Source organism: Rousettus aegyptiacus, unplaced genomic scaffold (genome assembly GCF_014176215.1).
Source record: "Rousettus aegyptiacus isolate mRouAeg1 unplaced genomic scaffold, mRouAeg1.p scaffold_m13_p_15, whole genome shotgun sequence".
Lineage (NCBI taxonomy): Eukaryota > Metazoa > Chordata > Mammalia > Chiroptera > Pteropodidae > Rousettus > Rousettus aegyptiacus.
Genome location: NW_023416290.1, coordinates 41,028,390 through 41,055,045, shown reverse-complemented (window position 1 = coordinate 41,055,045; position 26,656 = coordinate 41,028,390). Strand labels below are relative to the sequence as shown.

Genomic DNA, 26,656 nt, shown 5'->3' with positions numbered 1-26,656 from the left:
GAAAGCATTAGGCATATCTTTACAACAATCTAGAAGAGAACGAGTCTCACAGCCTGTCTAACTATAAAAAGGTAATACCCTCAGCTCTGGGTGGGAAAATTGACAATTTACATATATAAACAAACATCTTCCTAGTTTTGAGAACTGCCACATTGCACAGTAGGATGTTAACGTTCCTGGTAAGTCACGGTCTACAGAATCTGTATTTATTAGTGCCAATTACATGACAAGACAGGACCTATATTAAGCCCTGAGAATTCAGTTGTGAATAATGCAGACCAGACCGCTACCCTCCTGAGGCCTACGTGGCTGTGCTGAAGAGAGATGAGGGAGCGTTACATATTAAGAAGAGTCTTTTTTCCCCTCATCTTGTAACTAATGTTAAATAAGACATAAGAAATGAGCAGCAGCAGATCAAAATATCCAGCCCTTATGATTATAAATGAGTGGCTGGGGAGGTCAGAAGCTTGAAAGCCATGGACAGAAATTTAAACTTCATTCTGCATGCAATGAAAAGAAAATTAAGGCTGTTAATTAGGAAACCAGATTATATATGTTTTAAATTTTTTACATGTTATGACACAACCTGTAAGAATTTGGTAGAAATCCAGAGTGGAACAAGAAAACATTTAATGAATACCAGAAGTTGATAGCTCTGACAAGAATAACAGTGAGGAAGTAGAGGAGTAAAAGGATTTGAAAAAATATTTTGAAGAGAAAACAAAGTTGTTTTTTTTAATATGACATATTTAATAAGAGAGCTTTTTCTTTTTCTGTTTTTTCATAAATACCTCTTGACAGTCTGAAAAGGTTCCGGAAGACTTGACAAATGTTAATAGAAATGGTTCATGCAAAACTACATTCATTCACATTCTTGACCATCAAAAACAAGTAGAAAGGACTATCCTTGCAAACACATTTTAAAGACCCATTGATAGTAAATGGTCTATTGCTAAAATGAAAAGTTAGGCAGCCCTAGTCTAACTTCAAACCACATTGGGTTAAAAATACAGGAAAGACGGGCGAGATAAGGTGGGATATCTAAGATCTATGGTGAGCTAAAGCAGAGCCATCAAAAAGCAAAGCAAGAAAAAGTCAGATATTATTAAGAGTGTGCTGAAGCGCAGTCTTAAGCAATAAGTAAGATTGTCTGGATGCTTAAATGGAACAGCAGTTGATCATGCCAGGTGTGCAGTAATCAGAGACCAACTGGCTCTTTTTGTGTCTAAGAATCGATTTTAAAGGAAGACAGATTCTGTAACAGTGGCTGAAATCATGAAGAAAATGACTGCCTTTTGCGTCTACAATGTGCTCCAGGAGAAAATGACTACTGAGAATTTACTACTTCATTTTTTTTTTCACGCAAACATACAAATAGCAGTTGCCGAAAATTAGTAAAACCTTTGTGTTTTATACCCAGGAAAGAAAAATAATGATAAGCCCTTTATGACTTTTAAAGTAGTTTACATATGATCTCACTTAATTCTCAAATATTCCGGTTCCCGTAAACACATCAAGCTTTTGCCACCAAAAAAAAAGTTGGATATACCAATTGACAGGTTGAACACTGCCTTTTCTTCCTTACTGGTCTTAGGAAAAATGCTCCTATCCCATCTGTTTCATAAATGGATACATGGATACTTAAAAGTTGAACTTTGTAAATGCTGTTTCTTAGTCACCTAATCATGCCATCCCATTTGAGATTCATTCCATCTTTTAACCATTTCAACTGCCCTTTTAGTTTGGTTGTGGTCCTCCAGTGAATATCTAAATGCTTAGCCAGGTAATCATTGACTTCTTTTGGTTGGTTTTTAAAGACCTTTCTGATTCAACTATCTAAACTGTGCCTCGCCGCAGATTACCAGACAAATGCCAGAGAATAAAATATGCTAAAAGTTTTCAGTTCTGCGTCACCAATGAAAAATTTTAACTGTTTGTTACAATTCCGGATTACACTAAAAACCAAACCACTGTGCATGGTCATTACTCTACAGGATGATTCATATCTTTGAACCACAAATGCCGCTTCACCTCCTTTCTCCTAAATCAATATTAAGGTGAAAGCAAATAAACATCAACAGTCACCAACACCGTAAATAATGAAAATTTTAAATATATATAATTAACTCAAAGCAAAAAATATTGTTATCTCTCTTGGAAGCTTCAAAAATACATCAATCTCTGACAAAGGTTATTTTTATTTTCAATTTGACATTTTAAACAAGAATCAGACAGAGAAGATCAATCAAATGTAAAAATCTAAAAGATGACATGAATTTCCCTCATGATACTGATGTCGATAAAATAGCTAGTTCACCTCAGGCACGCTGTTAGGCGGGAAAACACATTTAGAGGATACACAATGTACTGGAGATTGTTACAGATTTTATAACTTGTGTGCAGACTCACACATCATTGTCATCTTCCTAAGTTAAAACATCTCCCAAACTTTCACTGGTTCTGAATCACTCTAAATTAATGCATAACTCAAGAAATACCCGTCGTGGAAGTCCTTTACTGTTCTTTACAAAAAAAATTTAATTTGAATGTGTAGCTTTCATTAGGCATAATATATGCCCATAAATAAATGCATCTGGAGGAAAAAACATATGGCAAAATTAAATAAATTGAAATTGTAGGATAGTTATGAGAAAGGTCTCCAATTACTTTGCAAATATATCATATTCTGATGAAAATATTCAATATTAATTATTTTAATCTTATGCATTGACTTAAAGAATTAAAATTATATGAATAAGTCATAAAGAATTATGAGTTCAAAATTCAATGTTTGCTAATAGACTTTTAAAAATTTTGTATGTTTATTATGCACATAATGTGTATTTTATTAAACAAAGACCAAAGTTTGGAAAATTCTGAGTGAACAGCATCAAAAATATCTAAGTGGCATTTAGTTATCTGCACTACATTTAGTTTTTTCTACATGCAAACTGTTTCCTCAAATGTGTGGAAGTCAGTTGATAAACTGAGTTAATAAAGGAAAACCCAAACTGATGAAATATAGGGAAGTAGCTAGAAAAGCACGGCAAAAACATTCCGGAAACAGCAAATCTTGTTCACAATTTCGGAACGTAAATGATTAGTTGGAAGAAGCTAGCAAGGATATAATTTAGGGTACTCTGTCCTTGAGAAGGCTGACCACAAGCATTAAAAAAAAATAATTTCGGTTTTAATGGATTCTTCTAGAAAACTTGCAAATGCATGAAAGGCTATTTCTAACATGTACCAAATTTCATTTATAATAACTCGTATAATCTCCACAGTTCTCAAAGAAAGCAATTTTATTTTATTATACATTTTAATAGATGCATATATATTTATGTGTTTGGTTCTGTTTAGTGTGTCATCACTTTGCAATGGTAGTATAAAATGATCACAAATTCAAAAGCCTAATATACATACTTATTCCATAAAATGAGAATAGTATTTTTTTGTATTTTGAGTCCTTGACATTTTTTTACAGTCAACCCAAAGCATCCATCTGGAGAGTTGTGGGAAGACTTCAATAATTAGTGTTGTGTCTGTTATTAGAGACCATGGCTAGGCTATGAAGCCTCCCTCCCTAGGATCTGAGAATTTGTATCCTAGAGCAGTGTTTCTCATGAGAGCATGTTTTTGCAATAGCCATTTTTTATTGCTCACACTTTAAAGGATATTCAGCGTGTCTGGCTCTTAGGTATTCATTATCAATAATATTCTCCAAACCTTATGACAGGAAAAAACAACCCCACCCCATCCCACCTTGCCATGATCAGATTTCCGAGTTTTTTTAAGGAGGAAATACTAACATTGATTGAGAACCAGTAACTTAGAAGTAAGAGGGAAGGGGGAACATGAATAATTGTAAAGAAAAAATGAGCAGGGGGTAGATCATTAATGGATTAGCTTCAGGGTTCCTCTATGCCCCCATAAACACAAGAACTGCGGGATTGCCCAAGAGCATGTGTGCTAGCACGACACCATTTGTGTCAGTGAAAAGCTACAAGCTTTCTAGAAAGGGCCCCATACCTGGCAAAAGGAAAGAGAAAAATGAGGAGGAAATTAGAGAACAGAAGGAAATGGCCCAACAATGGCCTCTAGCATTCATTACCACTGCATATTCCAGTAGTCAGTAGTCCAGGAAGCCCCCCTACCCACCAGCAATGATCCAATTTGTGTCACTTAAACTATACAGGAGAAACCGATATTCCTGGTCCTAACCTTACCCATCTGAGTGAGGCATAGAATGCCAAAAATCTAAAAGACTGAGCATTATAATGCTATAATTAAAAAAAATAATAATAAGTATATTATTTGGGGGGTAAAAATATCCCCAAAACTATACATTATTTTTAAATTTTGTAAGTATAGCTTTATATTATATTTATTTGATTGAACTAAATTGGTAGGATTTACCTGATCTCCAACATGAAGAAATGTATAAGAAATTGCTGATCAGTTGCAACCAAAATTAATTACATTTTCTCTACATCACCGAAACCTTGTACAGATGTTCCTGTACTTACAATGGGTCACATCCTAATAAGCCTGTTGTGAGTTCAATTTATCGTAAGTCAGAATGCATTTAATGCTACACTGTAGAGAGTCAGTTGTTACCCTCATGATGGCTGGCTAACTGGGAGCAACGTTCGCTGCCACTGTTCACCCTCACGAGAGCTATTATTGTATTGCCAGCTCAGGAAAAGATCAAAGTTCAAAGTACAATTTCTGCTGAATGCATTTAACTTTTGTTAGGTAGCTAGTCAGACATGAGCGACGGAGAACAAAGGAATAGGGGCCCAGCCCAGAGACCTATCAAATAATACCCTGTTGGTAGTTAGAGAATCCCTCCTGCATCCCCAGAGACAAAAGACGGGAGGGTCATAGTCTTAGCTGACCTAATCCGGCTACAGATGCTTGCGCAGAAGGTACTACCCTAATTTGCCTGTAATTTATGCCTCATTATAATACTATGTTTATGCCTAAAAGTTCATGAATCTAATTATAATAGACTGAATTCTAGGTAAGTACATGTGCACTAGGCAAAGTTATATACTAACCAGGTGTCAATCAAAATGACCCCACTTGCCAATCACCTAGGAATGCCTTTGGAACCACTCATCACAGTCCAGATATAAGGCAGACATTCTCTCCTCTGAGCCTCTTCTTTTGTGGATTTTTTGTGGTCCTTTTGGCCCTTTTGTGTTGGTTATTGTGATTACAACACTAGGACCATGTGCCTCCATGGGGCATACTTTATTTTTCAAAAATCTCAATCACTTGCCATTCTTCACTGGGTCAATTGAGGATGAACCAAGGGAAAATGCTAACTACACTTCTGTGCAGTCATTATTCCTCTCCTTCCCCACTGCCGTTGGGGCGACACTGAACTCCACTGGGCCCCAACTGTAACACTTTCACACCATTGTAAAGTCTAGAAATAATAATAAGTCAAACCATCCTAAGTTAGGGGCCATCTGCATGATCATGTTTCTGTGTGAACGTATGTGTGTGTATATAAAAATCTATGTTTAGGGTATTCGTGTGCTTATCTCTATATAGTATATATTAAGTACAGGAATTTTTTTATAAAACGTTGCTAAACAAAATATAAAAATCCTATACTTCTTTCCGTACTCCTGAACAAGTAAACATAGAACATTGTTCAAGCTGTCAAAATACATATATTCCTGAGAACAATAGTTTTCAAAATCTGGTCTCTAAACCCCTGGAATTTTGAGATCTTTATAGGAGTCTTTGACTTAAAAAATAATCTTCTTGACACTGGATTTTCTTCATAAATTTTGACAAAAATACCAAGTCGTGACAGTTTGAACACAGAAGCAGATATGAAAATGTGGCTGTCTTCTATTAAGCCAGATATAAAAGAAATATGAAAAGTTGTGGAACAATGTCATTATTCTCACAAATTAGGTTGTTTTGGAAAATCTCATTTTCAATAAATATGTTATTTTGTTAACATGCATTGAGCTTTTTGTTAATTTTAAATGATTTAATAAATATTTAAATTTTTCTGTTTTAATTTTTAATATGATAAATATCGATAGATATAACCCATATAGCAAAAGCTGTTTGAGATCCTCAATAACTTTCAATAGTGTAAAGTGGTCCCAAGACTGCTGTCTTGAAGTATGGGTCAGCCACCTCCTATCATAGCCATATTTTAAAAATTAAAAATTTGACAAATATTTTAATAGTGTCCCTAATCCAGCACTTACTATATAAGAAAGTGATATCCATCAATTCACTAGAGAGAGGCCCACTCACTCTGTGACTCTTATAGCCCCAGGGATAATTCTCATTCAAATAAGAGATGAAAATAGATCATCATTTCTCACATCTGCAGGCAATGTGCATTCACAACATTGAAAGAAGCCACATGCTCTCCTATTATGGTCCTATCCAAGCACCTATCTGTTCAAGTACATCAAAACTTGACTTTTATTTTACATGTAGTAACTCAATAAATATTTTACAAAGACCTTTCTTGACAGTCAGTAATGCTATTAAAAGAATAAAAGTAAAACAAGCCAAAAATTAACTGTACATAGTCTTTTTGAAAGATATGCTGAAAATATCTAGTACTTTTCTATTTATTGAGTAATATCAAATAAAGAAATAATGCTAGTATAGTACATTTTTGGCTTAATTTTTAAAAAATTAAATTAATGTACTTATTCTATATGTGCAAACACATATTTATCCATAAAACTGTTTGCTATTTTCAAAACTTCCATATAGTCAGTAATTATTTTGATTTGCCATAAGCTGATATCAAAAGTAAAACATATATGGTCTAGAGTCATTGTAAATATTGAATCTACTACTAAGCTAACAATTTCCTAAACTTGTTTAAAAATCAATATTTTTAAATTATTTGTTTTATTTGTCTTCTTTCACAAATTAATTGATACTTATTTTCATTTTCATTTAAAATATCATAAATGGAACTGAATTGAATATTTCTCACTGTTGCCATGAAAATAAAACATTTCCAGTTACTACAATGGATAAGTTTTATCTTATAGAAAAAGTTTTTTTTAAAAAAAAGCAGGACAAATTTGCTACGCTTTGACTTCCGTCTGGATTCCTGTTTGGTTTAGATTGCTGGGAAATCTGTTTGTGGGAGAACTGGGAGGCCGGGTCTATAACTGGGCTGTCAATCAGATGCAATGGTGTAAAAGAGAAGCCATATGGCTCACTGCTGTTTTTCATGTTGAAAAAAATGACAAATTTTTATGTTCAGTTCCCACCAATATAATTATACTGTATAGAGAAAATACACTCTTGAATACATGTGCTGATCCAAGGCTCTTTTTTTCCAAATCAACCTAATTACTATGTACTGACTGAAAACCCATTTTTCTATTCTTTTGAACCAGTGAAAGAAAAGTATGTGGAACATATAGTTAAGTGTAAAAAGCAGTGATTTTGAACTCAAACAGAATTGGATTTATCTCATTTGTGTGAATGGATTTAATATATAAAATATTATTCAAATTAATGTTTTTCTATATGCTTAAGCTGCATTTAGAATGACAGATATTCTATACAGGTTTACAATCCAGTTAACAAAATTACTTTGGCATGGATTTCAGTATATGCGTCCTAAAAAATCACTTCATATTTTTCTTTAATTAGATCATGTTTAAAATACCTTTAAGGTACTATTTAAAGGAATTACACTATAGAATCCAGAACCATCTGGTAAAGAAAACTTACCTTTCTCCTTACCTATCTCTACTGTTTTCCTTATATTGCTCCAGGTTGCTCACTAGTTTTCCTGCATAGAGTAATAGAACGTGATCCACTGACATAGAACTCATTGTAAATTTTACTATTTTGTTAGTTTTGTATGTCTGTGTGTATGTTGTGTATGTATTCATATGCATGATATAAATGATGTATATGATATTTAATATATATTTTAATCTATATATCCATATGACCACCCCTCGAAAGTTTACAAAATTATAGTTCTATAAATATTTATTGATTGAATAACTTCTCAATTTTGAGTTGATTCCAGGAAAACCATGGCAATGCACCATCAAAAACATATAACATGTGTGGAGTGCAAAGGTGATCTGTCTTCCAGGTACAGGATAAAATTCAAGTTTACTGAGTTCCTTAATAAGGAAAGAAAGCACTGAACAGAATAAAGATGAATCTAAATGCAATTTTACTCCTAATATTAATAAATCACATATACTTGATGAGAAGCAGTTTTTAATGGTTTGGTATGACTCAATGCCTCTATCAACAGAAGGGAATTCAATAGAGCTGGGTAAAAGGACTTAATTGGAAATTTCAAATTCGATATTGGGTTCACTTAACAGCTTACAGAACATGATGAGCACAGCATTTGCCCTGTTTTTGCTCCACTGCTTCTAAATCTTGTTTATAAATGTTGAATTTCAGTGTAATTATAGGAGTTAATCTAGTGAACGATAAGTGTCTGATTCTACGCATTTCCTTGGTAACTCAGGAAAAATTCTACTAAGTCTTTTGCATACCATAATTTCACAGTGAGAATCATTTAATGACCAATCCAATCAATGATCTCTTTTACTACGATTAGAAGAAAGATCCAATTTATGGAAACATGAAGTCACAGGCAATGTATTCCTCATGACCTATGAGGTATAGTGATCTCTTAATTATTTTCAGCATAGAATAAAAAGTTTCTCTTTCTAAAAAGTTTTTCAAAGTGGAGAAGAGGATTTCTAATAGTGATTTCTGATCACATTATTTTCACATTAACGGCCTTCGAAGGCTTTGAGCCAAATATGTTCCAGTCTTTGTCAACTATCAAATGATGCTTGAGAAGTTACTTAAACACTGTTTCTCATCTATAAAATAATAATAATAATACTCTCCTGTTAGGATTATGTGAATTATAATGAAATAAGTTCTTAACGTGGTATTTATCACATAGTAAGTGCTCAGTAAGGGGGATCAAAAAACATTCCTAAAACATAATTATAATAAAATGGCAACAAGAATAATGACACTGAATTAAATATTTATATAGATTATCTCATTAATTTTAAAACACTAACATAAGGTAAGTAGTATTATTACCCCTATTTTACAGATATGGAAAATGAGATTTATCTTAGTGGGCTAAAGAAACTTGTTAATGTCACACAGCTAATAAAAAACAGAGCAGAAGTTGAACAGGCGAAGGCAGCAGCTATTATTATCATATTCTTATCTTCATCATTACCAACATCAACCCATCCCAAGATCTCTTTAGCAGACTAGGCTATAAAAATGAGTTCTTGGGTACTTCCAAAGATAATTGCCTCCCCTTGGAAGAAATCCAGAACAAGCCCACATTAAGCTAAATTCTGCAGTAGAGTGGGCTGTTATACAGTTGGGAGGATTTATTCAAAGCACCTAGAAGGCACATGAAAGATGAATAGATAGAATTTGTCAGATTTTCCTTTACCTTTAAATGTATCCCAGTGCAATGAAAGGAAAGGGGACAAAGTTGTTTTGTTCATACTTAAAGACATTTTTAAACATCATTACAGTTAGCTCATCTGGTTGTCAGTCTCTATGGAAACAAACACGGAATCAAAGATAGGCATTCACACCTCATACGTAATAGTCCATGTTGTTAATGAATGATAAAAATTACAAGAGATTTGAGTGTAAACTTAGGAGTCTACAGTGAGGAGACTGAAAATGAAAAGGTAAAGTTCACTTGAGTTGAATTCTGTAAAGCCCTTTATTCAAAATTATTCACTTATTATATTTCCCCTATTTAATATTTTCAAATAAATGTAAAGTTGTAGTATTTTGGATACAAATGAGATATGTACATTTTCCTAAACAAAATATTTCAATGATTCATGATCATATAGGTATAATCCTTTAAAAACATTCATATAAAAGATGACAATAATTTCACAGAAGCATCAGGACATATTTAAACAAATCACAGAAAAACAGAATATACTGTTACTATAAATACATTCTCATTTTTTCAAAAACATAAGTAAAATGCACTTGATTTTTAATAATAGGAATTTCTAATGTGCTCAAATGACTTTTAACTTTTATTTCATAATTATCATTAAGAGAGTCAGACATTTAAAGTATGCTGTGACTTTTGTTTTAATCCAGTTTAAAAACATGACTGTTAAGAATGCATGTGGTTCATTAATAAATTTAGATATAGTCAAAAAAATGGGAATATTTTTGTACCTGGAGATTAAACAGTCAATTTGATATTCGAAAGACTTAATAGATAAAGCCAAATACCAGTAGAGCATTTCATAACCAGACTGTTCATGGGAAATCATCCCAATATAACATCTGATGACTAGAGAAATATACTCAAAGCCATTAGATTGTCGCATTTTCACATCTCAGTACAGTGCTACCTCCTACATGACAATCACATTCCTCCCATGCTATGTAGGAATGAAATCAAAAGCAAGACCTTATCACCCCTAGCTATTTATTAGCAGTTCTCCTTTCACTTCTTGGCATACTTTAGGGTATATCTCAGATTAAGGTCAGGGACCAGGAAGGATAGCCTTTGAATGGACTTACTTCCCCTTTTATCTATCATAGCCTCTTCAGTAGGCTCTCTGACTCAAATCTGAGCAATCAATGAGAGAGGAGAGACAATAGGTTAAAGGGAATTGGACAGGGAAGAAAGTAGAGATTGTTTACATTTTTAAATGGGTCATTTGTGTTTATATGCCCATGGTTAACTAATAATCACATCTCTAGTTATAATTGTTTTAATTAGTGAAAAATTGTTCTAGTCATAATTGAAGCCCAATTAAAAAATTTAGGCTCCTAGCAATTGATATGAAATTGGTTTCAGAGAGACCCGAGCGCCATTACTGCAGATACCCCTTCACCTATTCCCTTTGTTATTGGAAGAGTTACTTAGTTCCTGAGTTGTAGATCTGAGTTGAGATCTATAACTAAGGATGACAATAATTACTTCATGGGATCATTGCGATGTGATCGGATTGCTTAGCTTGGGCCTTACACTTAAAGGGTGGTTATTGTTATGATTACTTTGACAGGATACCGCTAATTACAGCTGAAGACTAGGGTCCTGGTGGCAGTACAGGAGACTTGCAAGCCTCAGTCACCTTTCACTACTTCTGGTTACCTGTCTAAGATCTCCCTTCTCACCCAAAGCTGTCATTCTTCTGCAAGTTTTATTCCTTCCATATCACAAATTGTAAAGCTAGGGTAGACTTTAATTGCTAATCAGTTGATTAAAGTTATTCACACTATGGTATGAATAAGGCTTAACAGAACTGTGAACTCTTGCCTTTTTCAATGCCCACTTAATCTATGATTGAGATTTTGGGGGAGTTTTTCTCTCTGTGTGAGGGACAGCTCTGCTACCTCAAAAAATTTAATAATACAGTACATAAACATAACGATCAACTATTTACCAGGATAATTTTAACTGTTACAATGTTATTTATATAGAACAGTTATTTATAGAGGCAAAAATTAACCAAATAGATAGCTTTCAAAAGACTCATTGCCTATAAATACTATACTATTTATTTTAAATTCCACTGAAGTGGCTCTTTTATACTCACAGGAAAAATATTAGTACCACAAGGACAGGGATCTTGTAGGTTTTCTTCGTGGATCTATTTGAAGCACCTAAGTGGCACTATAATAAATGTTCAATAAACATTTGTTGAAAGATCAGGGAAAATATACTATTAAACTCCTGCCCTTTAGAATCTTGCAGAAATAAATGGATAACGATACATAAATAAAAGCAACCATACTTTGATTTATTTAAAAATCACTCAAAAATGGCATGTCCTAAGCATTGTGTTTATGAGGACAGCCTCTGACAGTTAATTCTGAGTTTGAATTTGGACTGTGTGACCTATTCAATTAAGTATAAATCACTTAATTTCTCTGTGCCCCAGTTTCCTCTTCTGTAAAATACTGCTACCTCATAGTATTGTTATTAGGATCAAATAAGGTACCAAATGAGTAAATGGCCTAAAATTTACTAGCATAAGATAAGCACCAATAAATGCTAGGTGTTTTTATTAAAACACGAAATTTTACTGAGGAAAACATTGAGGCCCATGAAGTAAATGACAGACAGCTGTAGGTCCCACAGCCAGTTGGCAATACCGGAACTAAATGTCCACATTTCAACTCCATCTATGAAAAGCTCTCCCTATTGATCTTATCAAGCTGCCAGCTCATGTCTTTATATATACTTTCTAAAACTACTTACAAGGGGCGGGGGGGTGGGGGTGGGTAGAAGGGTGATGAGTGTGGTTCACTCTTTCTTGCAACGGCTTTTGAAAGATGCAGGATTCCCAGATGCTTCCTTCAGATGACGAGAAAATCTTAAACCCTGAGTTTAGCAGACTTATGCAACTAGAAAATTTTGTTCTTTTTGTTCCCTGAATTTGGGAGCACGCAGATTTAGGAAAACTAAAGTGTCTTCAGGATTAACATAATATTCAGTCACTGAACGCCTCACTTCCTCCTCCGGTCTCGCCTCCCTCCGCTCCCTGCTCCCTGCGTTCCCCACAGCTGGTGCTGGGGACCGCGAATGGCTCCGAGTGAGCGCGGGCGCGGGCGGGGGCGGCCACTCTCCGCTGCAGCCGAGGGGACAGAGCAGATTGGCAGGTGGAGACAAGGAGAAGCGAGGCAACAAGAGCAGACGAAGAGCTCAGCTGGGAGCAGTTTTCTTCCAGGACCTGTCAAGTCAGACCTCACGTGTAGACCAGGAGGATCAAACAAAGGCTATGTAACCAGCGGCGCCCACTGAGCGCAGCCCAGGAGTACTCCGAGCCGCAGGTGAGTCATCCTGCCCTCCTCCCCACCGCCCGGTGTCCAACAGGTTGGCGGGGGAGCCGCTCCGAGGGGCCCGTGGGTACACTCCTGGTCCCACCTGGGCACAGGTTCGGCTTCTTCCTTTACCGAGGCGTCGTTACCGTTTAAAGTCCTGCCCCAGCCCATGTCTGTTCTATTCCTTGTCTTTTTTTTTTTTTTTTTTTTTTTTGTCTTTCCCTCTCCTAAAATGAGAGCTCCGCTGTGTGCCGGGGAGCGCGTCCAGAATACCTGCTGTTTGGGAAACTCGTGGGGACAGAAATGGCTAACCTGAACACGCGGCGGGAGTTGGCAGCGATGACCCTTAGTTCTCAGCGACTCGCCGAGACTTTAATTGAAAGTCATCATTAATTATCCTTATTTCTCAACCAGGAGTTCAAAACCTAACGGAGGAGGGAGAAGAAAATGGAGCTTGAGTGACAATCAGACTAGAATGAGAGTGAATGGGAGCAAATGATGCTGCGCCCTCGCCCGGAGCGCCCTGCCCTACGGGCTCACACTCCGGGCTAACCTCCTGGGGAGGCCGATGAAGCCGCCGCGGTAAAAGAGGAGGAGGGAGTATATAATCTCAGACTGGAAGGGACTCAGGCCCGGTTACCACTTCCTTTGCTTTCTGAACTTTTCGTTTCGGTCTTCTGCGTGCAGGAGGGAGTCTTGTCATCCCCTTGCTTGCGTTCCGCCGGGAGTCCTCCTCCTCCAGTCTAGACCGCCCTACCCGCCCCCACCCACTCCCTCTCTCAAGTAACCGAGCTTTCAATCCGTACCCCTTGCAGGCTGGGGATCTCCACTACAAAGTTGGGGGAAGCGGGCGGAAGTCCGGGAGGGCCGCTGCGAGTGTGCCCTGGGGCTGTCCGCGGCTTGGACCACACCTGAGCATTCGGCTCGGGTCCGCCCATCCTCCCCGCTCCGGCTCCTGGGCGGGGCTACCGCGCACTCTCGGCTCCCTAGCGGCGAGAGGCGGCACGAGCACAGAGGTGGAGAGAGTAGGGGCGCGCGGGTGGCAGGCAACCCCTTGGGAGCCAGAGAGATCCCGGCCGCCACCAGGGGCCGTGCCACAGCCCTCGTGCGGCCGAGGCTTCCGGCGCGCCCCCAACTTTGTGGAGCCCTCCGGCAGCAGCGGCCAGGATGGAGCTGTCTCCCGGCGGCCGCGCGCTGCTGGACTCGCCTCTCGACAGCGGCTCCCTGACCTCGCTGGACTCCAGCGTCTTCTGCAGCGAAGGCGAAGGGGAGCCCCTGGCGCTCGGGGACTGCTTCACGGTCAATGTGGGCGGCAGCCGCTTCGTACTCTCGCAGCAGGCGCTGTCATGCTTCCCGCACACACGCCTGGGCAAGCTGGCAGTGGTGGTGGCTTCGTACCGGCGCCCTGGGGCCCTGGCCGCCGCGCCCAGCCCCCTGGAGCTCTGCGACGATGCCAACCCGGTGGACAATGAGTACTTCTTCGATCGCAGCTCGCAAGCATTCCGCTACGTCCTGCACTACTACCGCACGGGCCGCCTGCACGTCATGGAGCAGCTGTGCGCGCTGTCCTTCCTTCAGGAGATCCAGTACTGGGGCATCGACGAGCTCAGCATCGACTCCTGCTGCAGGGACAGGTACCCAAGCGGCACGCGGTGGCCGGGCGGGGAGGCGGGCTCAGCGGAGAGAGGGCGGCAGAGGTAAAAATGGGAGGCTTTGCACAAGCCTCGGAGAACCCAGGCCTAAGATACCTGTGGCCACTTCTGCGCTGGAAGCTGGGGAGGCGGAGCGGGCTGGAAAGCATCATTGCTATTTTGGAATTGGAACTTTTGAACCTAATTCTTTTTTGAGTGAATGTATGCTAATTTATTTATAAGGCAAGGGAGGTCAGAACTGCAATAAATGTTTGGTGACTGAATACATGAGTTAGAAAAGCTATTCTCCCAAAGACGCATGTATAGAGAGCATTATCAGTTATCAAACCGAGGACACACTTTAAGAACTTGGACAAGCGCTTTAAACACACAAGATAGAAATTTAATCCTTAACTTTGATAATGACTTTGCTATTATCTTTCTATTACTACCATTTTTTTTATGAATACCTCTTCATCTCTCTCTTTCTCTCTCTCTCTCACACACACACACACACACAATCACACACACACACGCACAATTCCATATGACAAATTTCTGTTCTTGTTACAAGAAAATGGGAATAAAATACATTAATCCGACGTAGATTTGCTATGTATAAATTCTTCTGTATAAACTTCTATCGCAATAGTGTTATTTTAAAAATAATAAGTCTAATGAGAAATTTAGAATACCATGGGCAAGAGACTGCTTGGGTAAAACATGAATGGACATTTTCTGTATTTTACTGAAATAAAAAGCATGACCTCACTGCCAGGTTTAATTCTCTTTTACTTCTGTATTAAAAAAAAAAAAAAAGTTGACTAATCACCAAGTTGTCTTCTCTGAAAGATACTTCAGAAGAAAGGAGCTGAGTGAAACTTTAGACTTTAAGAAGGACACAGAAGACCAGGAAAGTCAACATGAGAGTGAACAGGACTTCTCACAAGGACCTTGTCCCACTGTCCGCCAGAAGCTCTGGAACATCCTGGAGAAACCTGGGTCTTCCACAGCTGCCCGAATCTTTGGGGTCATCTCCATCATCTTCGTGGTGGTGTCTATCGTGAATATGGCCCTGATGTCAGCTGAGTTAAGCTGGCTGGACCTGCAGCTGCTGGAAATCCTGGAGTACGTGTGCATTAGCTGGTTCACCGGAGAGTTTGTCCTGCGCTTCTTGTGCGTGCGGGACAGGTGCCGCTTCCTAAGGAAGGTGCCAAACATCATAGACCTCCTTGCCATCTTGCCCTTCTACATCACCCTCCTGGTAGAGAGCCTGAGTGGGAGCCAGACTACACAAGAGCTGGAGAACGTGGGACGCATTGTCCAGGTTTTGAGGCTGCTCAGGGCTCTGCGCATGCTAAAACTGGGCAGGCATTCCACAGGTATGCAGATCTCATTGATACTTTTTAATTTGTCATTGTTTGTAAAGTTTAGTGCTTTGACCTCAATCCAAGGAAAGCATCTCTGCATCGATACTCAAAATAAGCAGCCTCCTGATTTTACCAAACCATGCTCTCCAAAAAGGTTTTGGGAAGCAAAACCTTAAAGTTGTTATCATGGGTATAGAGGAGATGATGCCTCTCACATTCTTTCCTCATAAGACATTTGAGAAATAATTTGCCCATTTGTTAACTTCAATTTGTTTTATCTCAGTGACCAGACAATGTACAGAAATGAAAGACACTCTGCCTCTAGAAGGTTCCAGATAAAATATGCATCAAGATATGCATAAATTATATATGATACATTGGAACGTGAATCAGTTTCTCTTCTGTGTCCAAGGATGTGCCTACCACACATGTTCCTTGGCAGAAGAGAAAGTCAGTCCTCCAGAGGCTTCTCTGGCTATGCAGAAAGAGAGATGACCAGACTGGTGACCTTCTCATAAGTTTTGAAGAAACAATGGAAATATTTGCTTGGGAAGAAAGCAGAAGACACTAATTAAATGTTTTATTTAGGATCCGAGAGAGATGGTAACAAGAATTTCATAGTTTTGGATGTGTATCATAAAGCCTTGATAATCTAATGAACACTCTCCCTAGAAAAATCTCCATACAACACACAATCGTGCACGAAAATAATAGTCAATGGTGGGGGAAATCACACAAATCCATGAACGATGATCCTTCCTCCCTGGGGGCAGTGATTCTCAGTGGCCAGCTCTGCAACTGTTGGATGTTCTGGAGTACATATGCATTACCTTACATTAGTCTTTAAAGACAAGAGGAATCCCACAAAAAAATCTTGTTAAAATGCAAATTCTGAGCTTCGATCCATAGAGCATCAGCTTTTAGTATTTGGGGTTGGATCTAGGAGCATACACTTTAACGAGCTCACAAGTGATTTTGATGTAGGTGGTTCTAAACACTGAAGGAGGAAGCCATGTTAGTATCATACATATTAATGTAATACATATGAATAAAAATAATTTGGCTAGAGCATCCTACTATTACCTTATTTTTCTACGTACATGCCTGACTGGTCACCTAAAAGAAGTTAATGGTAGTTATCTCTGTAGTTACAGGGAGAGATTAACCTCAGCTTTCCCCCACATCTTGAGGCAAGGAGGACCGATCCTAACATCATTTCGGTAGTGTGTTTTCCCAGCTCGGCTCACATGCTCTGGATTTGATAATGGGGTTTCCAACAACTTTTAGAAGTACTACTCTTTGTTTTCTGACACACATAATGGGATGCTTTCTCCTAGTATTTATAAACTCTTCACAGGATTCAATTTAAAAACACCCAGTAAAGACTACATTTTTTTCCCCCCAAAAGAAAGGAAAAGAAAATAATAGTAATTTCCACAATGTCACCTCTTCAAAGGGTTTTTCAGTTCTAAAGCAGTGCAAAGTGTTAATAAAGCCTTACTTTATTGAAAAGATGTGAACACTTGCACAAATATTTGACAATTTTATCTCAAGCATTACATTTAGCAAAACAAAGATGTCATATTTCCCCATGCAATAATTATAAATATAACTTGAAAGGTATTATACAATACAGTTAGGAGAACAATGACAGGCCAAGCAGCCTAGGTTTAAATCCTGGCTCTGTAGCTTTGTACGAAAGATGCTACATCTCCGTGCCTGTCTTCTCATCTGTAAAGTGGAATAATAATTGCAACATCTATCTCATATTGTTTTTTGAGGATTATCTGAGTTGATAGATGTGGCATGCAGAAATTCAGGCCATTTTACGTTTCTTTACAAAATCGTTTAGAAGATCTCATCTCGAAATAAAAACTGACTCCCCAAATGGTCTACTTTTCCTCACATGCTGTCAGTTTATTTCAGAAATGCAATTCAGTACAGACACAGCAAGGTCAATTTTTTTAAAGGTATTCTAAAGATATTCTAAAAAATTTTACTTTTGAAGTTAAACTCAAAAATTAATATTCATTGATCTGTAAAAATATTCAAGAATATTTTAACATTTTAAGAACAAAATCAAAATAATAGAACACAAATAGTATTTTAATGCATTTCAAGTAGTCTCTAGTCAGTGAATAAAAATTTTAAATAATTTTAAGAGGTATTGCTTTGGACTTCAGAGATAGTATCATTGTGACAGCAGGTTGATATGACTTCGAAATGTAGATGCACTTTTAGCAGTATCACTGTAGCGTTAGGGAAGATACTTCACTTCAAATCACAGTCCCATTATGACTAGGGCACACCTTACTCTCCTTAGGGCTTAATCTCTTCAGAGATGTGGATGGACTCTCTTAGGTCTGTCTCCCAGAGGCTCAATGAACCCTCAGAATGGCAATGGGAAATCCACCCAAAGCCCCATAGTGATTTTCCTAGTGGCTTCAGTCCTCCATACCTTTTTGCTGTGAAGGAATATTCTGTTTTCAGGTCTACCTCCTTATAAGAACGTAGAAATTTTATGTATTCAAGGGAGGTATTTCCCTATGGCTCTGGTATGAAGGACAAGAATGTCAATGGGTGCCATGGGAGTTCCAGAATCCCTCCTAATAGACCTCTCTGAATGTCCTCTAAGTGTGCATATGATGCTCTCTCATCAGTTTTGTAACTGATGCCTAACTTATTTCTGCTGCTCCCACTCTTTACTGCCTCTTGCATTCAGATAACGATACCCTCCTTGTGTTAAACTTTATTGGGAGGGCGAGAAGAACAGATGTATAAAATACAAAGAGAAAGCATCAAATTGGCACTAGAAAAATGTGTTGAAGTGATGCATTAAAATGCAGATCTGACCAAATGAGCCCTCCACATGCAACACTGCAAAGACCTCCCACTGTATAGACTCAAGTATAAATTCCTATCATACGTCCTCCACTTGCCTTTTAATTTCATTCTCACTTATTTTTTTATAAATCATAGATGTTTAATAAATACATAAGTAAATGAATGAATCTAACAATATTTCTTTTTATCTTTCTCAATCCGGCCCCATCGACCAGACTAAGCTTCCTGAAATAAAGATTGATTTGTCATCTATGTTTGCCCAGAACTTTGCCCAATGCTGGAGTCATAGTGGATGTGAAATGCATGTTTGTGGGTGGATAGCGGAGAGGGGGAGGGGAAGAGGGAGGAGGGGAGGCGTGCCAGTGACTGACAGCAGTTGTTCTATTACAGGATTACGCTCACTTGGGATGACAATCACCCAGTGTTATGAAGAAGTCGGCCTACTGCTCCTATTTCTGTCCGTGGGAATTTCTATATTCTCAACTGTGGAATATTTTGCTGAGCAAAGCATTCCTGACACAACCTTCACAAGTGTCCCTTGTGCATGGTGGTGGGCCACAACATCCATGACTACGGTGGGCTATGGGGACATTAGACCAGACACCACCACAGGCAAAATCGTGGCCTTCATGTGTATATTATCCGGAATCCTTGTCTTGGCCTTGCCTATTGCTATTATTAACGACCGCTTCTCTGCTTGCTATTTCACCTTAAAGCTCAAGGAAGCAGCTGTTAGACAGCGCGAAGCTCTGAAGAAGCTAACCAAGAACATTGCCACTGACTCGTACATCAGCGTTAACCTGAGAGACATCTATGCCAGGAGCATCATGGAGATGCTACGACTGAAGGGCAGAGAAAGAGCGAGTACTCGGAGCAGTGGGGGAGATGATTTCTGGTTTTGAATTCGCTTTCAATTTATTTACAAAAGCTTGTGTAAAACTAAATCAATTGATAAAGTCTTGATTTGGTTGACTGTGTATTGCTGAGGGGTCTCTGTTGAATACTACCTGTGTTAAGTTTTGCTGACACGTTGCTTGGTCTATTAGAATAGTTCATACCCTCCCAAACAACAGAGCATTGTTTTGATACATGTGAGTCTCAAAAACAGCCATTCGATATAACCCAATACAACTTGGCCAGTATACACATGTATGAATTGCAAGATATAAAATGATATTGCAATACATACAACAAAGTTAAAAGTTTTGTGTCTCACAAATTTTAAAGCTATTTTCCACCACTAATGAAAAAAAAAAAATGAAAGTTAAACTGCAAAGCCCAGAGAAAAGTCGTGACATTTAAAAACACATTGAACAACTTTGCTATTTAAAGATACTCCCCAAGTAAATACACCACTCCTTTCTCCATCAGTTCAAGCTGTTGAACACAACAATTAGCTTTGCAAGAGAAAATCCCGGTTTGTTGGTCATAGATTGTGTCCGTATCTTCCCTCTGATGCAAACCACTGGTCACAAATGGACTGAGCTCTGTATTCCATTATTACTATTGTAGGTGGGGGTCCCCAAAGTGCTTAAACTGCAGTAGGAGAGTGCTGCAGAAAGCCTTTGAGAATTGCACATCCTCATGCTCCTCGCTGAGTGCTGTCTGTGGAGTATCAGATCTTACAGCACTCCACAGAAATGAGATGGTCTTTGGGAATCTCCTTATTGATGTAGTGTTCAGTTTATGTCTTTAAAATTATGAATATGCAAAGGTGAAGCAGTGAACATCCTAAATTTATTAAATAGTCTTATTTCATAAAATGAGAATAATATGTTGACTAACATCACTGGATGAACTTAAAGATCTTCCATTTGTTAAAATACATGGAGTGTTGGGGTACATAACAAATGTTCAGACTTTGCATGAATTTTTACAGCATTTAACAATCATTCACGATGAAAATAAAACTCCTAGATATTAGGTTATATAATTAAAACCAAATGTTCTAAACCTAAGAATTAATTTGTTTCCCATAATTCTAGTAAATGAGATTTTTTAAACTAAGAATAATACAGAGTTTCACTTTAAAACCTGCATACTCAATGGATGTGATAATGTTCTCAAGTGGAAGAATATTGATTCTTAGGGGACAAAAATATCTTACTCTTTATATTCATAAAACACATATACACATGTAATACATAAGCAAATGTAGGGTATATCTACGGTATTAAAATTCTATGGGTATGAAAAGAGAAAAAAAAAATCCTTGCTAGGTTTGGGTGGTGGTCAGAAATAAACGTGGAGAAATATTGCCACTATATATAGCTATACCATATTTTATCAATTCTACTGAACACACCTTATTATATTATGAACTACAAAGAAAAGAAAAAGGAAGGAAGGGGGAAAAGAGAGAGAGCGCGAATGAAAAAGAAAAGCCAATCAATTGTAAGATACCACTGAGTGTCAAATACATCCAGATTTTGACTATGTAAAAATTTGAAGTATACAACTTAAAATCAATGAAATATCATATATACTACCTCCAGTTTTCTGATATGCATGCTTAAGCTCTAAAAACATTTTTATTGCTGACATGAACTTTAGATTGTAGGCAAAAACACTTTAATCCATTGGGCTTGTTTTTCCCAAATATCATGAAAGATTGAGGAGCTATGAATAGAAATAACTAAATATTTCCCCTCTTACACCGTTCATGGTTCTAGAACATGGCATAAGGCCACAAGTTCTAATTAAATCTGTTCTGCAGTCTGAAGGGCAAAGAAAGGTCAGACACATAAGGCAAACTCGCCCTGGCTTCCCCAGAACTCTCTCCGACAAGAACAGTTACTCTGATCCAGGACCGTGCTCTGTATGCATCGTGTATTATGTCCCTTTATCCTCGAAATATCCCCATTATACAATTACTATTCATGTACCCTTCTAAGTATGTATTTTATATATTTATTCATTCCACAAATATTTGTTCAGGACCTATCTCTGTGCTGGGCACTAGGGATTTTAAACCAGACGAAGTCCCTTTTCTCTCGTATTTAATATTCTATTCGGCGACGTGAGGGGAACACAGATGACAAAACTGAAGCATAAAAAGGTGAAGTAACTTGCCCACGTTTACGCAGCCCGTGCATAAGCGACAGAGCCAGGAATGAATTCCAATCTGCTAGACCTTAAAAATGACACTCCTAAAAGTCACATTACGTATTTCATTATCCCCATGCGACCTGCGTAGAGGAATTCACTTTATAAACAGGCAGGTCAATTTTTTTGTGGATGAAAAGGTTTAATATGCCTTAAAAATATCTGCTTGTTCTCAGAGGTGGAATGGTGGTTTTAAGGGATAGTTGCTCTCATACCTTATAGTCATTATTAAACAAGAAAAATATTATCTTTAGAGTACTTAATAGTTGGACAGTGAAAATGAAAAAACTGTATGTATTATATATATTTTTTCATACCCCAGAAGATTCTAAACATGATCTCCACAAACGTGGTATGTTAGCTGCATAAATTTTGTTGTTAAGATGTGGACATTTCAAAAGAAATTTTTAAATATCACTGCTTAGTCAACTTTGCTGTTATATAACATATCTGTGTACTTATTCAACAAATGTACATATAAGTAAGCAAACCAAATTTAAGTAACAAATCAAGGCAGGAACTCTTAGTTTTATATCGTATCACTTAAAAAACATTTGGCATTTTTTTTTAAATCTAACAATTATTACTTCAGGACAATTTAATTTGTTTGGAAATATAAATAATGTAATTATTGGCTTTCTTTAACTTCAGAGAATACTAATTAAAAATATTTGTATGCACAGAGGTAATTCTTGAGTAACTAAAGAGCAACTTTAAGGAATTACTGAGGTATCTCTAATAGAAGTGGCATCATACTTATGTTTTATTGTTTATATGTATAAGGAATTATTGCATTTATCATTTTAACACAAATTAGTATTAAGCACAATTTATTAGATGCTCAAACAAGTTAACTGAGGTAGAAAACCCTCAACAGTTTCAGTGAATTCTTACTATCATTAAAATCTTTTTACTACAGAAAATCTATATGCTGACACAAATTATCTAAGCAATACATCATCACTGGTGAGCTTACTGCTTTGACAAATATTTTCACTATATATTTTGTTAACATGAAAAGCCCATTCTTTCAAAATATTAGCCATTAACATATCTGTCTTACAAATCATTCTACATTCTGAAGGGCAAGATATTGGTTGGCAAATGATGTGTTATCCCCTTTCTGATTTCCTTTGCAAAACACCCCCACTCCTAAATCTCTCTCTAACCCATGCTGAGATACGGCATAAAAATGTCACATAAGGAGAGCTTTATTTATAAACCCCATTGGTGAGTGCTTACATGGTATGTCTTCAGAAGTAATGGGATAACCCAGATGCTCACCATCTTCATATCTTCACTAGCCTTATATGAAAATCTCTCCCTTACCTACCTACCCCCTCAACTCCATTGCCCCTCTGTTATTTCTTGCTTTACAGTTGGTAAAACACAAGCCCTAATTCATCCCAATTCAATGCCTACTTGTGCTTGCATCCAAAGAGTTGATTATGATTGCAGAGAAAAATAATGTATGCTGACTACTCTCACTTTACATTCATGCCTGCAATCCCAAATGGGTTCTTAATGCTGCTAGGCAATCATATTGCAATTCCTGAATCTATTCACTCTCTCTAAATAAATATAAACCTCTAACACCTCCCTGTGATTCCACTTTCACACAGAAAATAGAATCAGATTTTCTGCAAGGTCCAGCACCCACATTTATCCACCTACCTCCATCTGTTCCTATTCACTCTGCCTTTGTTCCTATTATAAGGGTTGAACCGTCCTATCTCTTCTCTCCGACTCTAGAATATTGCTTCGGAAAGTTTTTGCCCTCCTCTACTTTTCCTACTGGATCATTCCTATCAGAATACAAACATGATTTAATTTTTCCCATCTTAAAAATAAAAACAAAAGCACACAAACAAAAAGCTCCTCGAATCTACTTCACCCAATTGACTATTCTCCTTTATGACAAAACTCTTCTACAGCATTTTCGATATTTGCTCTCTCCATGTCTATATCCATTTTCCCCCCTATTTTTTCTTGAAAAGCCACTCAAGTCAGTCTCCCACCCCTATTTCCTCTAAAACTGTTCTTCTCCAGGTCAGCAAATACACCATCAATGCTAAACCTAATTATTAATTCTCAGACTTTATATTACTTGATCCATAGGCAGCAATTAAAATTATACGCTTCCTTGAACCACTTTCTTCCTTAGACTTCTACCCCACCACACTCTCCTGAATGTGCCCCATTCCACTGTGGATTCATCTTTTCTGGTTGAAGTGTGTCTGTCAGAGCTTAATCCTAAGTGCTCTTCTCCTTTTTATTTACAATGTTCCCTTGGTAAAGTCATCCTACTCTACAGCTTAAACACCAGTGATTCTTGGTCAACTTCCAAATCTCTGTCTGCAGACTAGACCTCTCCTCTCATTTCCTGCATCTTCAGTCTTGCATATCTAACTGCCTACTCAATACCTACACCTATACCCCAATACATATCTCATGTTTAGCACAGTTAATACCAAATTATTGATATTCTCTCAAACTCTATGTTAGCTCAAGTCCGCTGAGAAAAAGATGTTAAGACAAGTGATTATCATAATATCAATTAAGTGCAAGACATTTGCTGGAGGAAAATGTCTAAGGAATTATCTAGAGAAGGTGGGAAGAATCTTCAGGCCATGATGCAGATCTAACACGTGGGAGGAAGAAGGAAAGAGGAAAATTGAACTTAAAAAAGGTCTCAGATTATGGTTCAGTTCTAAGAAAATGTCAGCCAGGCTGATAGTACTGAGCGAAAGCAACCTGTTAAAGAGTTCCACCTCCGTTAGAAATGGGATTACATTAATACCTTGGCAGGGAAGTAGCTCGGGCTGTCAGTAACCAGGCCCCCTCTGGAGAAGATCTGAGCAGTGCATTTTCATAGCCACCACAGGCAAGCCCTGAAACCAAATAGGGCTCTTCCCCATGCGTATGCAGAAGTAGCCTCTGGTGGGTCCCAAGGGCCACTCTCATTGCGGGAAGAGTTAGAAAAAGGAGTTTGGTGGATGAACTAGAGCACTCTTGCTGCAGCCGGTCTCAGAACAGCAGCTAATAGTCATGCTCTCCCCCCTCGACTATCCACAGCAGCCCCTCACAGCACTCTATCCTGTCACCCTAAAAGAGTTAAGAAGACAATTCTAGTCTGCTTATGCTAGCCTCAGAGAAAGATTTTGTATCTCAGAAAACATTTTTATCTTCACCTCCTGAAATCCACCATAGTTATGCTGTCCAGAATTGTCACTACCATGCTATTTCTATTCTTGAACAAAAAAATGGCATTAATAAAATAGTATTCCATGGGGATATTTCAAAAACAAATTAAACTTCATTTTATTCATTTCTGGACTGATAACATCACATTCGGTAGGATGCTGTTTAATGGGCATTATTAATAATCTAATGACTGAAAAATACTTTCATGTTTAAATATTAAGTATGTAAAACCACCGTAGAGAAATACATTTAACTTTCAACAACACAATACAACTTAACCTCAAGTAACAGGGAAAATAAGTCAATTGTTGGATTTCCTTTTCATGTTTTAAGTTGAGTGATGTTTCTTTCACTTACATGAAAACTTACATCACCTTCTTTAGAAAGTCTGTAGTCTAAGAGGTTTTATAAATAAAAGGAAATAATGGCAATGTGTGTATTTTCTATATTATTTTATTGTTCAAGCAAATTATTTCTGAAGAAATAATAATTGAACTAAAAAAGTTTCTACAAGTTTGGCGCATGCACACACAGATATACACACATATGACAAATGGGGAGGGAAAAGAATTTAGGGTAATACATGCAATTTTGAAATTATGGGAAAGAACATTATTCTTGACATCATCACTAATCACCTAAATACTTCACAGGGGATGTATAGATTGAATTTCAACCAGCTAAGTAACAAAATCAAATCTTCCTTAAAGAGTAATTTCTGTTTCTCTAAACAAGGACAATTTCCCCAAACCATGTCTTTATACATGTCTTTGCTGTACAGCAAATGTTTTATCTTCAACTAGTCTATAATTATTGTCGTCAACTAATTCTTAATAGTGCATGTGAAAATAAAAGACAGTTACAGTTGCTATGGTAACTATACTTTACAGGAAATTCCTTTCAACAGACCTTACTCCTAAAGTTAAAAAACAAATTCTTCATATCCCATAGCATCATCTTGATCACCAGCCATTAGGTAAAAAGATAGAAATAAGAAAGAAAGAAAGAAAGAAAGAAAGAAAGAAAGAAAGAAAGAAAGAAAGAAAGAAAGAAAGAAAGAAAGAAAGAAAGAAAGAGAAAGGAAGAAAGATGTAAAAGTAAAAGCCATTCTTCTACCTTTAGTCATACCTTCTTTTCCAATGTGAACTAATTACCCTGAAAATTTCAAACAAAGGAAAATAACTGTTCCTTGCAAAAATTGCCATGCATAACAGTGAAATCTCTTCTTTAACTTTGATGATAGAATATTTAACTTTGAAATAATAATTTCAGAGATGGCTCCATGGTGTAGTGGTTAGCGCATCTGCTTTACATGCAGAAGGTCCTAGGTTTGCACCCCAGGTGGAGCCATGGGCCATACCCCAGGTGCACCAAGCCCCAGGAGTGCCAGGCCCCGGGTGCACGCTGCAAAGGTGTGGGAGGAGATGCCCCACCTTCAGAGATCCAGATGTCAAGGGGAAACAGCAACATCCATAGGTCAAGGGTGAAAGTGAGGGACAGTATTAAAAAGGGGAGTGAGGGGAAGAAATAACAATTTTAAGCAATGCACTACTATCAATGCACATTTGACAAATTATTTAACAGTACTCTTCTGCTATTTTTATTTAATTATTGTATACTATTTTTCAGACATGAAATATGCTAAAGAAATTACTCAAAGAACTC

General features: G+C 37.6%; 1 protein-coding gene across 1 annotated transcript; it reads left to right on the top strand.

The window, feature by feature from the left end:
- Positions 1 to 12,368: 12,368 nt before the first annotated feature.
- On the top strand, positions 12,369 to 19,658 carry KCNV1 (potassium voltage-gated channel modifier subfamily V member 1). The gene is made up of 4 exons (XM_016158993.2): positions 12,369 to 12,846; positions 13,252 to 14,471; positions 15,321 to 15,850; positions 19,073 to 19,658. The coding sequence occupies exons 2-4, from the start codon at positions 14,005 to 14,007 to the stop codon at positions 19,582 to 19,584; spliced, it is 1,509 nt and encodes a 502-aa protein (XP_016014479.1). The 5' UTR covers positions 12,369 to 12,846; positions 13,252 to 14,004; the 3' UTR covers positions 19,585 to 19,658.
- The last annotated feature ends 6,998 nt before the right edge of the window (positions 19,659 to 26,656 follow it).